The 14,920-nt window shown below is 43.2% G+C and overlaps 1 protein-coding gene across 1 annotated transcript in view; it reads right to left on the reverse strand.

Moving 5' to 3' along the window:
* SAMD5 (sterile alpha motif domain containing 5) overlaps window positions 1-14,585 on the reverse strand; it is a 49,403-nt gene extending 34,818 nt beyond the window's left edge. The window contains exon 1 of the mRNA XM_081032399.1: window positions 13,989-14,585. Within this exon, the coding sequence (XP_080888525.1) occupies window positions 13,989-14,453 (465 nt within the window). The 5' untranslated portion in view covers window positions 14,454-14,585. The remainder of the gene's footprint in view (window positions 1-13,988) is intronic.
* Window positions 14,586-14,920: the final 335 nt, after the last annotated feature.

Here is a 14,920-nt window from a genome sequence, read left to right on the forward strand (position 1 = left end):
CTGTACCCCATCTTTAATCTTTGTTTCAATGACCTTTAAAAAAAATCATTCTATTTGACCTGTCAACAAATTTTAAATGTAAATCAAGGATTTGTTGTAATTATATTTCAATTGTTCTTCAGTTTTATCTTTGTCACACATTGGGCTGTTGTTTCTATGCAAAGCCAAACATTCAAATTAAAATGAATGACACCTCAATTTCTTTTATAAGGGTTTTCAATTTAACATGGCAGCTGGCAAGCAACCCTCATCTGTATTTTCCGCTAAAAGGCCTGAGATGTGGTGGGGGCAGGAAGGGAGCAGAGGAGTTGATCCTGGAGTGCGGGGTGCGGTGCGGACAAGGGACAGTGAGTGGAAGAGGGGGAGGATGCTGTGAAAACAGTATAATCAATAGAGATTCAAGTTAACCCCTCCTGCCCTTCAGAGTCTCTGCCCTCTGGTTCAGAAACAAAATGTCTCCACAAACCAGAAAACTAAACCGTTATCCACAACTACCTGGCTGTTGTCTTTTGAGCGACGAGAGTGCAATGCCAGTCCTCCCATCTCACTGCTGTCACTGCCTCTTGTGCCTGTGTAGACAGAGACTGCAACTTCTGAAAAGCTAACGTCAGGAAGTCAACTGTAACAATATCAGGATAATAACTGAAGTGGTACCAAACTGAAGGAAAATGTCAAGCATTATTAATGAAAGAGACGATATGTAATGTAATAGAATGTCCGTGATGATTTGGGAGTGAGATTATAAAATTCCTCCTCTCACTACAAAAGACATCATTTGATTATTTACTTCACCTCAGCTATTTAAGGATAGTTTAATATTAGGAAATCTCTTAATGTAACATGTAACACCAACATTAGGCCCAGTAAGACAAAGACTCTCAATTAATTTTAAGTTGCTAAAAAGATATTCAGTAGCATCAAACATCCATTCCCAATAAAAATGCATACAAAATTAGGAAAACGATGATGCTTTTTTAACATCATGAAGAATAATAACAATTTACTTGTAGTAGTTTCATTAACATTTGGGAAAAGACAAGAACATGTAACTATCATTATTATTTAACATTGCTATATAAATTCTAGCAAATGCAATAAGACCAGAACACAGAAATAAAAGCTGTAATTCCTGTAAAATAGGTGATAGAATTATACTGTGTGTATGATTATGTTTATTATTAGAGCTTTATCTTCTATCGTGTGCCAAATAAATTTCAAACGGATTAGAGTGTTAAATGTAGACATAGAACAGAAAAATTAATAGGAGATAAAGGTATATGTTAACTGATCTTGGACTAGAGAAAGGACTTAGAAGGATACAAGTAATCACAAAAATAGAGATTAACTATATTTCTCTACAAAAAAAGAAAACCTAAAATGAAAATTACAAATTGAACAAAATATTTTCAATGGTTATACCAGGAAAAAAAGTTTTTTATATGTTATTATTAAGAGCTTTTGAAATTATGAAAAAAACACTTAGCCTCAACAGAATGGCAAAAATATGAACTAACAAGTTAAGATAAGATCTTCATATTTTAAATAACTTCACAATCATAAGGTTATGTATAATACCACAAATATTAGCCAGGTGTTTTGAGTGACCTACTATGTGTCAGATATTCAACTTGGCCCTTTTCACATACTGGCTCACGGCTCCCTCACAATATTAAGAAGCAGGTAATAGTATACCCATTTTATAGATCAGGCAACTCCGATGTAGAAAGGGTATATGGTAAAAATATTTCAAACTCAGTTCTAGCTGAGACTGTATCCTCCATATTCCTTCAGTTTGGAAGAAATAACTAAAATTATTGACAAGGTGGAATACATAACGAGTTTTTTTTTCTTTTTTTTTAAATTTAGGACAGCCAAAAAAAAAAAAAAAGGTCCCATACAATTCTAAGGTAAATCACATTCAGGGGAAAAATCTACACAATCATGATTATTTTCCTTAACATATAGTGTTCTTGCTAAGCAGCTAGTAGAAGTCTGAGACCAATAGGAAAAAACAGGTAAGCTCCATGAACAGACGTACATAATTATGAATATAAAAAGCTACAGATACGAAATTATATAAACTGATAATCCAAAAAACTAATTCAAATAATGATGAAATAGCATTTCTCAAACACGATGTTTTCAAATAATGAAGTATAGCAATCAATAACACAGGTAAGGTTTCCACCCAATAAGAAAATGATTAAATGGTAGGTATATTTGCTTCAGATTAGTATGTTTTCATTATCTGTCCTTGAATAAGCATTGTGGTCAACATGGGAGTTAACTCAGAGAACTCCTCATTATACAGTTGGCACTAACCCACAGACTAAGTTACAGCAGTCCTTTTCTAGAATAAGCGTATAAAAGTTGTCATGTCTCTCCCATGGTACTTCATATTCCTAAATTATACAATAGATTTGAAATAAACATTAATAGCATCATGATTTGACAAAACAAAGAAATAAAACTTGAGTTATGTCAATGCTATTACCCTTATGTGACTACTTGGAGTTTTTAATTGTGTTGAAAAATCAAAACAGTGAAACAGTACAAAATGAAAGATGCAATAGTTTAGTTTATCAAGAAAATAATTACTGTGTATTATTCCATGACTATTACTTAAAGTAATTTTGTCAAACAGAGGTGGGGTGTTAAAAAATGATACACTCTGAGTGTCAAAAACCTCTAGTCTTACTATAAAGTTGTGGTATTTTTCTCGGAAAAACATCTTAAAATTTGGAAAATCTGTTCATTATGATTTTGATAAACACAAGAATTTTCCTTAATTGGTGATAAACACCAATTATTTTCCTTATCTTTCTGACATGTTCCAAATCAAGTAGGCTTTATTTTGTTTATATCTATAACTTTATGGAAACATAACAGCAAGGTTTTTAAGAGCTCATTAGACTATTTATTTCAACTAAAAGCAGTAATGAAATCTCTTTAAACTGTTAGGTGTTAGTCTCTATGTAAGATAGAGTGTACGCTTAATGCCTTTTGGCATGATCCACAGTTACTTGCCTTAATTATTTTTAGAGTGACTGAAAACAAGGATTCCCTTCCTACTCCTCCCAGGCCTCCCCAAGCTCAAATCAGTAGTTGATCTGAAATAGCGTTTTTTGATCAAATTTAGGAAATGACTGTTAAAGCTTTTCAACTCAAGGGCTAGCAGTAGTAATCATAAGCCTTAGCTATAGCCAAGGACGCGACTCTGTTTCTAGCTCTTACACAGGCCATAACGTTGAGAAGCTGTGTCTATCATGGTTCCCGGTATTCTTTCCCTCACCACGGGCAACGTTGTTCCAAATACCTTAGGATATCTCTTATTTATTTTAAGGACCAGCCCAGGTCAAGTCCATGTCATCTGACTCAACTTACTTCAAGAAAATTCATTTAGGAATATATTTCTGGTAAACCAGAATCTGGGCTCTTTCGTATCTGAAAAGAAAATTGCACTTTTCTCAAAACTTACTACTTATTTTTTCGTGGTATACCTTAGAAAACTACCTAAGAGCAGAGAAGGTTCATGAGGGCATCCTTAATACTGCTACCCTTCCTTCACATCTTTTTTTTTTTTCACTCAAGAGTAAGGAAGGCAGAATGAGTACAATCATGACTTCTTTAAGACCCAAGGTGGCAGTGTAAAGAAGAAAGCTTTCTAAGAATTAAGAACAGGACATGCAAATGACAAGCCATAATAACACCCTGGGACTCCCCAAATCCAGATTAACCCATTGAGTGCTAAAGTTTACTAAAATCTGTGCAGGGTTTACCTAATTCCTCCCTTTTATAGCTACAGGCACCTTTACATGAATTATCAATTTGGAGAGTCCACCACGAGTATCTCGCTCTTTGTAAATACATAGGGAATTGACTTTTGTGTTTTGAAAAGCCTTGTTGAGGATTTTCCATATTTACAATATGGATACATAACAAAAAAACTCATTTTGTTGTCATATTGTTTTCCATTTCACATTTTATTGAACGCCATTACTCTTAATTGCCTAATTTGATTCCAAATTACTTTAAGTATTTACCCCAAACAAGATCCATCTTAGAAGAATAAAGGTTTGCCACCACAGAAGATACTTTAAAGAGTGTTCTGCAGGTGCTGGAGTTTCAGACATGTTTTGAGTAATAACAACACTCTCTTCTATCCAGCGATCGTTTTGAAGATCACAACCTAACTTTGAATATCCAACTTCTGAAATGTTTATATTTTAAAAAATCATTTTCATTATTGTATCCTCAGGTACACAGAAATAACTTAGCATCATTTGTACTAAAAAAAAAAAAAAAATCTACCAATGATTAATTACCAAACAAATATCCCTATTATCAGGAATAAGACCTGGGACAATGGGCTCTTCTGTACACAGAGGACACATGACCAGAGGTTGAAGTGTCAAAAACAAAGCTAGGTACGGAGTAATAGGAGCCAGCACAGGGGAGCACTTACCAGGAGCCAGGCTATTCATCTGGTAAATGCTTTTGTCTTGTTAATATCCAACAGAAGCAATTTGCTTTCAGTTGGCAAGGCCACCTTCACTGTCCTACTGCATGGGTATATCAACTCTCCAGCACAAAGTCATAATTTAGTTCACAGGGATCTTGATTGCATTTCTCTTCCGCAAGATATCACACTGGTCCTTTCCATTGATGACATTGTGTTGCTTGAACCTAGTGAGCAAGAAGTAGCAACTACTCTAAACTTATTAGTAAGACATTTGCATGTAGGAAGGTGGGAAATCTGACAAAAATTGCGGGGCCTTCTACTTCAGTGCAATTTTCAGGGATATCCTTCCTAAAGTGAGTATAATTGTTGCATCTGGCCCTTCCTACAAGCAAAAAAAGTGGCTCAATGCCTAATGGGTTCTTTGGATTTTGGAGGCACCATATTCCTCATTTGGATGTGTTACTCCAACCCATTTACCGAGAGACTCAAAACGCTGCTAGTTTTCTTTATCCAATCATCTACACTACTCAGCCATAAGGAAAGATGAAATACTGACATTTGCACCAACATGGACGTATCTTGAGAATATCATGCTAAGCAAAATAAGCCAGATGGAAAAAAAATTAAGAACCATATGATTTCACTAATATGTGGGATATAAAATAGAAAGCAACAAATAGACGAACAAACAAGATAAGCAAAAACTCATAGACACAGACAACAGTACGGTGGTTACCAGAGAGAAAGGCGGGATGGTAGAGGCAGAAGAGGGTAAAGGGGGTCAAATATATAGTGACAGAAGAAGATTTCACTTTGGGTAGTAAGCACACAATGCAATATGTAGATGATGTTTTATTAAACCTATATAATCTTTATAACCAATGTCTCCCCAAGCAATTTAATAAAACTGAAAAAAAAGGGGGGGGCCAGCCCGGTGGCTCAGGTGGTTGGAGCGCTGCTCCTACTGTGGAAGGCCACCAGTTCGATTCCCACATGGGCCAGTGAGCTATGCCCTCTACAGCTAAGATTGTGAACAACGGCTCTCTCTGGAGCTGGGCTGCCATGAGCAGCCGGAGGTCAGCATGAGCTGCCATGGGCTGCTGTGTGCTGCCATAAGTGGCCGATGGCCAGTGTGAGTGGCCGGCAGCCAGCCTGAGTGGCTGGCAGCCATTGTGAGCAGCTGGCAGCCAACGACAGCTGCCATGAGCTGTTGTGAGCGGCCGACTGATGACCAGCGACCAACTGCCTAGCCAGGTGGAGCACAAGGCTCATAATACCAGCATGGGTCAGGGAGCTGTATCCTACACAACTAGACTGAGAAACAATGGCTTGAACCAGAGTGTGGGGGAGGGGAGGTAGAAGAAAAAAAATAAAAAGGTGTTAGTTTTGAGTTGGGCCCAGAACAAGGGAAAGTTCTGCAACAGGTCCAATCTGCCATGCACGCTGCTGTCTCACTGGGTCACATGGTCTAGCAGATCCAATGGTGCCTGAAGTGGCAGTGACACAGAGAGAGAGAGATGCTGTTTGGAGCCTTTGGTAGCCCCTACAGGTAAATCACAGCGCAGACCCTTAGGATTTTGGAGCAGGGCCCTACGCACACCTTAATTTTGGACTTCTAGCCTCCAGAACTATGAGAGAATAGAATTCTACCGCTTTGTATACACAGTTGTTATGGCAGCCCTAGGAAACTGATACAAATTTTGGCCTAGTAAGTTCATGAGAACCTAGCTCATCCAATTGCCATGAGAACCTCATAAAGTAGTCACGAGTATTGTCTGCTTCTTACAGAGGAGTCGGAAGTGACGTAGCATGGAGCAGAGCTGGGGCATGAATTCTGCAGTCTGGTTCTGAGTCTGCTCTCTTAACCAGTACAGCACAGTGTTGACACAGACATGTCCTATCAGTGCACAGTTCTCTCCTACCTAGATGAACACCATGGCTGCCGCAACTTATAGAACCCATGTCGCCTTAGTTTGGGAGCTCGGCACCATCTTGGCTCTCAGCACACTGCTGCTCACAGCAGGTAGGACGCATGGAAATAGGGGACTGCATAGGGTATGATCTGAAGGCCGCCTCCAATGCCCGGAGATACCTGATATTTCATGAAAAGTGATTTGTTTTGTTAATGGTGGCCAGCCCACTAGCTGGGCCTAGATTTGCACAACCCTGAGAAGATTGCCTCCTTGAATTCTGTGCCCTAGTGCCTCACTTGCCTCATCCTAATTCTTGGCCCTCCTGCAGAGGTCTTCTTTTTAAATGACCTGCAGGAGTAGTATTGAATTCCCAGTTCTCCTTTGATGATACTTCACGGATAAACATATTTTGACTTTAAATTTCACCGATAATCTTTACTCAAGTTTTGATGAACACAGATCTTTTGTTAACATTTGAAATCAACATTAAGAGCAAAATTCGCCACCCCCTTGACCTTTGTAGAAATAACATTAAACTCGTATACGGTACAACTATTACGACACTGGGTTAGGCAGGCCCTCCACGTACACAATACTGAACCTGTAAGTGGAGACCATTTCCGTGTGGTTTAGTCCTATAATCTTAGGGCCTGGCTGTTGGAGGAACTCATCAAGAGGATGTGACTGCTAGCTGACCCTAGGGTTCGGAGAGTCAGACCCAGGAAAAGGCTCCTTTCCCCTGACCCTGTCATTGAAATGTATGTTCCATTCACTGTTTCCAAGCTGGGAGCCACTTCAAAACAGCCTTGAGAGAGTGACGTGTTCCTGAGATCATCTGTACCGCATGTGTGAGTGAACCCCATGAAGGCCTCTATATAAACTTTAAGATCCTGGTGATCAGGTGCGGAGATCTGCTTATCTTATGGGAGACAAGCCTTGTACATAAGTTTCATGCTTATTAAAATTGCCTCCTACCAATCTGGAGTGGTCTGCCTTTTTCTTCCATCTCTCCTTGCCCTGTGTGTAAAATGGTCAGTTTCAAATTTTACCAGAACTCCCAAGGATGTGAACCAACACTGCCACATGGCACATTCTCAGTATTTGTTGGATAAATGGATGGATGGATGGATGGATGGATGGATGGATGGATAAGGGTCTACATATATGGAAACCCCATGGACTACAAGAAGCATGAGGAAGGGGGTGCCCCCACCACCACTCAAGCTCTTATCTTCCTCCTCCCTGCCCTTTTTTCTACAGTGTTCCAACCAGGGACCGAAAACAGAAGAGCCTGGAAGGACCTTCACTTGCCCACGCTAAGGATACTTGAGGATAGGATTTGAGGTGGGGAAACTGAACTTTGCCAGCTTCCAGCCTATCCCTGATAACTTTGTGAAGGCAGAGGAATTCTTGGGAGGGAGGCATATTTATTGTCATTTCAGCTTCTGCCAAGTCTCAAGGCAAAACTCCAAAGGATACAGCATATCTTTGCCAACCTCTCTCTTTCCTTCCTAAACACTTCTATATCCTGCACCCTGGCCCCAGGAACAGAAGCCCTTACGCCACCTGTCTCTCCAAATGCCTTCATCCTAGGCCATCCTCCCAAACATCCATTAACGGCCCACCCAGTTGCCATGAGAATCTTGTTACTTAATTAAATTCACACTGAGGTGTGAATGAAGCTCAACACTCCTACAGCATTATTAAATGAGGTTATACTAACTCAAACAAATTTAATTGGTAGTGTGTGGCAAAGAGATATTTTTCAGGTAAAGAAGTCAAGAAGCCTACCCGGCACCCATTATCCACCCTAGGGCCTGCCTTGCGATTTTCCAAGTCTGCTAGAAAACAGAATGCCTTTACAGCACCCACACCTACACATCCCCACCTACACAACCCCCATTCACAAGCACTGCCAAACTTCAAGGGACTTGAGAAAACGTCATGCACAGCCTGTAACCTGCAGCATAAATATATGAATGGGGATGGTACCTTTATGTATGCATAGTCATGCATATCCTGTAAACACTATTGTGTCATGTTTATATTCAGGCGTAGTTATAAACGCCAGCTCATAATACTAATATTCATATGTTAACACAACCTTCTCCATCAACCTCTAATCCTCCATCTCCTCCCTCACTGGTGTCAAATGATCAAAGAAATGAGAACTCTTCGGTGTCACCCCCACAAAGTTCCTAGTCATCCTTCCTCTCCTCCCCTCCATGGAGAAGGCACTCCTCTCCCACTGGAAGTCAATCCACCTTTACCTTCCAGTGCTCTGGGCACAATTCCCTCCATCCTCCTCCAGGACCCTGACCTCTTGGGTTGTCTCCTTTCAACCATATCTTCATCATCTCCCCTTCTGTGGCTGCCTACCATCAACATTTACACATGGTCCAGTTTCTCTCATCCTTAAAAAAAAACCCACAAATCCACAAAACTCTTCCCTTGACCTAAAGTCTCCCTTCTTCCTCTAGCTATATCCTCAGTTCTATCTTCTCAGACCCACTTTGTTAAAAGTTGTGTGATGCATCGAGGAAATGGAGTATTGTTCAGTTCTATAAAGAAATGAGCTGTTAAACCAATGAAAGACATAAAGGAACCTTAAATGCATATTACTAAGTAAAAGAAGCCAATCTGAAAAGGTTACATACTGTATGATTCCAACTACATTTCATTCTAGAAAAGTTAAACTAGGGAGACAGTAAAACAATCATTGGTTGTCAGGAGGTAGGGGATGGAGGAGAGGGAGGGATAAATGGACAGAGTAAAGAGGATTTTCAGTCCAGTGAAAAGACTCTGTGTGATGTCATAATGGTAGATACATTTCATTACAATGTTTTCCCAAATCCATAGAATGCACGACACCAAGAATAACCCCCAATGTAAGCTACAGATGTTAGGTGATTGTAATGTTTCAACAGAGGTTGATCAATTGTAACAAATGTACCACTCTGGTAAGGGATGCTGATAATGGAGACCACCATGCATGTGTGGGGACAGGGTACACGGGAACTCTCTGTACCTTCCTCTCAACTTGCTGTGAACCTAAACCTGCTCTCAAAAGTGAAAGAAAGAAAAGAAAGAAAGAAAGGAAGGAAGGAAGGAAGGAAGGAAGGAAGGAAGGAAGGAAGGAAGGAAGGAAGGAAGGAAGGAAGAAAGAAAATAAAGAAAGAAAATAAAGAAAGAAAGAAAATAAAGAAAAAGAAAAAAGTCTTACCAAAAAAACAGAGGCTTTCTGTGTTCTACTTCTTCTCATTGGTCCCGTCACCTTAAATTGCTATTTCCGACATCCTCAAATGGTACGGTTGCTACCTCCAATGAATATGTTCTAATTTTTGTCCTACTTGGCCATGATCTGATCTCCTGAGCAGCCCCTTCTCCTTGCAGCCTCACTGCTTCCACTACCTTCCAGAACACTCCTTCCTGCTGCTTTCCCCCTAACTCTCTGCTCAACCGTTTCAGCCTCCTTTAGAAGTTCTTCTTTTGCTCATCACCTAAATCCGGGTGCTCCCCTGGTCCTTTCTCTCTTCTCTCTCAACAGCTCATTTGTATTCATGGTGTCAATGTGCTGATGACGACCAAATCTCATTATCTGGCCCAGAATCTCTCCTCTGTCTCACTGCCAAATTTCCAACTGCCAACTAAACAGCTATGTTGATATATTCCAGAGGCATCAACCAGTCAGTCAGTTTAAACATGAAGGCAACATCTTTCTCCCCAAACTTACCCTTCTCTTGGGTCCCCTACGTCAGAGAATGGCATCGCAATCCTAAATCAGAAATGTGCGTGTCATCCTCACCCTTCCCTTCTCCCACCTCTGTCACCCAATCACCATGGACTGTCAATTCTACCTCTCAATTACCTCCATCGCTCCTCTCCCACCATCACTACACAGTCCAGGCCACCAGCAAATGTCTCCTGACACCGCAACAACCTCCTAACTGTTACCCTGACTCTGGTCAGGATCCATCAATAGCTTGCCCTCTTGAGATAAACTCCAAACTCCTAAATGTGACGTCAAGGCCATTCAGGACAGCCACTGTCTGTCGCTCCATCTCTTGCCACTTCCTGTTAGCATTCTGTGCTCCAGTCACATTGAATTCCTTTAAATTCCTGTTTCCCTGCTGCATGCTAAACTTCCTCCCGTTCTGGCCTTTGCTCACATTGCTCTCTGCCTAAGACACCCTTCCCCTAGAAGCCTTCTCCCACTAAGGCTAAACCCTTCCACCATTAGTTATCAGATCAAATGCCAGTTCTGGAAAGGCTGCCTTGATCCCATGTTCCTGCAAACTAGGTTGGATGCACTTGTCATGGCAGCATGTGTTCCCGATCAGAGCAACTGACACCCTTCATCATTATTGTTCATTCCATTTTCCTGCTAGACCCCAAGTTCCCTGAGGGCACAGCTTCTGCCAACACAGTAATCTGGGACCTAGTAGAAAGCTTTGGCAGAGAGAAGCTGGTAAAGTAATGCAATAATGTATGGAAAGCTTTACCTGTTCCCCACCCTGTGAAAACACTTTATCCCCATTTCACAAAGGCAGACATCACTGCAGTCAGAGAAGCTAAAGAAAGGCAGGAGAGGGACTTGAGTACAGGTGCTCTTTCCAAGGTCCTGGTTTTCCAAAGCTACAGACCGCCTTTGTAAAACAAAGAGAACCTTACTTTTACCTCACAGTTTTAACTCACCTATGAGGGCAAGTGGCAATTGTTGGTAACATTTAATGAACACAGCAACTGCAGCAGAGCATCTGCAACACTGCCTGTTCCTGTAGCAAACCCTATCTCCCACAGGGCTCTCAGGTGGGAAACTTCCTCCACTTAGTACTTTCCCCTGCAAAAGAGTCACTATTCCTGCCTTCATCACCATTCATATAATCCACTCTCAAGCCATCTAATATTCTCACCAAGTACCAAAAAATCTCACAGGAACCAACGATGCAAATGACTATAAAGGAAAGGTGAGGCCCGCTCTAACAAGCAGAATTCTAAATGCACATAATGAGCACTACACATTCTGATCATGACCGAGCCAAGGAATCTGGAGAAATTATAACATGATCACATTTGAAAGAAAAAGTCCTAGCACTGCTTGCAAAGAAATAAACTGCATCAGAAAACAAATTCTTAAATTATTTAAAACTCAAAACTGAAGAGGCAACTCACACATAAGCAACAAATTTTGAATGACCCACATGGCCTGGCTCTACAAACTTGTATGTTCAGCTCGGGGAACATTAATTATATTTCAGTTCCTATTTTAGTGTTTTCCTTGTAACAAACATAAACACACAGTAACAGAATTTTTTTTCTTTACAATTAAATTTGTCAGCTCTATTTTTTTCATCCTCAGTTGGAGTATCAATGAAGGAGGTACAAAAACACTTCTACCCCCATTTTATTCTTTCATGAGTTCAAGAAGAATTAAATATGGATAGAAAGCAAATGGGGACATAACTTTATTATCAAACATTATTGTTATGGGATTTATATAAAAGTTGATATAAACATAAACATATAACCATATAAACTAAAAAATAAGTATTCACATGGAAAGTCAATGGTATTACCATGCGAGGTAAAATTGTCTCCCATAAATTGCACTGACTCAAATGCACCACCATATCACGCATTGATCTAGGCAGGAATCCACGGTCCAAAGCCTATGCCAAGACATTTCATGTCCTTAGAATCAATCTTCTTCCACTAAGGAATCTTCTTAAGCTTCTAAATTTGATATCTAGGCTTGTCTTTTAAAATATCAGAACTGCAATGTGTTATTTCTGGCGCACCACTCTCACCTCCGGCCCCCTGCTCTCCTCTGCTCTCTCTCAGCCAGCCCCACTGCACAGCTCTTTTCTTGAAGAATATGCAAGCCCTAGTGACAACCCCTGTTCTCGCCCCCCCTTTCTGGCCAGGTCTTGACCTTACCATGTATTCAGGTACTCACATTCTCTCAACCTAAGCCCAACTCACTTCTTGGGATGTAAATCACAAAAGTCTCACCTTGAACTCCTTTACCTGCTGACTCCAGAAAAGAGCTGTTACACTGATGCTCAAGTCCATCTATCCAGTCTTAGACATAACTCTAACTCTACCCGCCTGGGAAAATTGTGCTCTCCTCTCCATTCCCTGCTTTGGGCCATACATCAATAACACAGTCAGAGTGGGTTAAGTGGAACATGTGTTTAATTTGAGGCAAACTGTCCTCCAGACCTGCCCTCTTTACATAGTTTTTGTAAAACAAGTTTATATGTTCAAGCAGGTTATGTGAATTGCCTATCTGTCTTGCAAGATGACATATAGGTAATATGAAACCCTTTATTTCCATCCACCCTAGATACTGTTACCTACTTTATACAGAGTTTTCACTTGAACGTTCTTAAATCCAGACATTATGACCTTTACATCAGACAGTAGAACAGTGCAAATACCCAAGACCAGAGCACACAGCATTTGGAGTATCGACATTTCCCTCGTAGAGGGCTGTGTCTGACCCCCTCCAGCTGCTGCAGCTTTGCCATCATTTTCCCCTGGCTTTCTCTGGCTTGATCTTCTAGCTGAGGTGCTCCTTTTCCCGGGAAACCCCAGGCATGCTGGCGGGTCACCTGTGCTGTCTCCTTCTCCCTTTCAAGTCAGGACCCTCTACCTAGACAGCTGCAACAACAAACTAGCCAGACTCAGCTGGAGACAGAACTCTTGTGTGAAATAACCCTGTTCCTTAATTATTCAACGCCCAAATCCACATTTCGGCCTTCCTCACAGAGCAGCTGCCATAACTTCTGGCTGCTTCCCTTGGAGGCTCCCCCCCAGGGACTTCCTCACTGGTTACTGAAAATCTCACTTCTTTGTGCTGTGCCCTCATCTTGGAAATGCAAGGTCATTCAGTCTTTGTAAAAGTCACAGTTGTACCTACTTCATCTCTTCAGGATTAATACTAAACCAAACGGGTGACTCAGCACAGACTTTGGCAGCACACAGTAGTGGCCCCATTATATCCAGAGTCTTCAGCACCTATTACCTCCCTACACTGAAGCTGAAGAAACTTATTCCAAGTTGACTGACAGGTTTTGCTAACTTTTCCCCCTAGAATGTTCATATCACTGCTTCACTTTTCAAGTGTGAATCGGTGCTGGGATTTAACTTTCTGGAATTGAGAATAAACGGGTGTGATTTCCCACTCTTCAAAGAGGTCGCCAGTTTGCCTTGGGAGTGTCTCAAAACAGGAAAAGAACGAGAAACTGGAAGGTTGGAAATAATGTAGACATGAACCATTGTGCTGGTGATCCTCAGACCCCAACGCTACCACGGAGGCCATCAGGACTCCAGTTCCTGACAGGTGAGCACGGGAAGTTACACAGAGACTTCGTCCTACTTTCGAATTAACATCTGGGGCCGAGATCTTGTCTTACCAACCTCTGGTGACACCAGGAAGAAAGGAACGAGGAGCGAATACAGAAAGAACATAGGAGAGCATCCCAAATGCCCAAAGCATCCTTGCCTCCCCGTTGCCACCTGGACTGGGTTGCGGAGCCTGGGCTGCAGCGTCTGGGCCGCGTCCCCCCCCCCGCTGCGCGCCCCGCGCCAGCCGGGCGGCGCCTCCTTACCTTGCAGGAGTACGGGGGCTTGCTCAGGTGGATGCCGTCGCGAACGAGCTTATCCCTAATCATGATCTTCAGTTTCAGCTTGGGGTAGCTCACCAGCTCCCTGCTGCGGGGGGCGGTCATCTGGCTGCGGGGGTCCCCGCGGATGCCACGCGCCCGACCGCCGCACGGCTCCCCCCGGCGGCCGGTGGAGACGGCGCCCGCGGGCGGCCCGAGAGGAGCGGTGGGCGGCTGTGGCTCCAGCGTGAAGTAGAGGCCGGCGGCGGCGGCGTCCTGCTCCCGCAGCCGGCGAACGGCCTCCAGGATGCGGCGGCGGTGCGCGGGCGCCAGCACCCCGATGGCGTCCAGGTCCGGCTCCCCGATCTGCTTGCACACCTCCAGGTCGTCGTAGCCGTTATCCACGAAGGACTCCGCGTACTGCGGGAGCTGCAGCGCTCTCAGCCACTCGTAAACTATGTTGGTACCCATGGTGGGACAGGAACCCCGCGGCACACACCCGCGCCCGAGCCGCACCAGTTCTTGCAACTTTTAATCCTCTCCTCCGAGGGGACAGAGAAATGGCAGTGAAGTTTTCCTTGCACAGGAAAGGCTAGGGCCGGAGACGGAACGCCCTCAGAAGCAGCCCGAGGAGGGATGGCGCGTAAAAGCAGCGAAGTGAATTCCCCAGGCAGCCTGGCGCTCGCAGGCGCTGGAGGCTGGGCGAGCCGCTCCGCGCCGCCCCTGGAAGCGCCGCGGCCGCCGCGGGGAGGGGCCGGAGGCGGGCGGGGCCGGGCGCACCCGTCACCCCCGCGCGGGGTCAGCGGCGCGCGGGGCCGCCCCGGAGTTTCCCCGGCCCCGGCCGTCCAGGGGCTGCGCGCCGCATCTCGGTTTCCGGCCGCCCCCGTTGGCGCTGGAACGCACGCCCCACGCTGGGGAGGCGGCTCCTCCGCGCAGAC

This window comes from Rhinolophus hipposideros (genome assembly GCF_964194185.1).
Source record: "Rhinolophus hipposideros genome assembly, chromosome: 3".
Classification (NCBI taxonomy): domain Eukaryota; kingdom Metazoa; phylum Chordata; class Mammalia; order Chiroptera; family Rhinolophidae; genus Rhinolophus; species Rhinolophus hipposideros.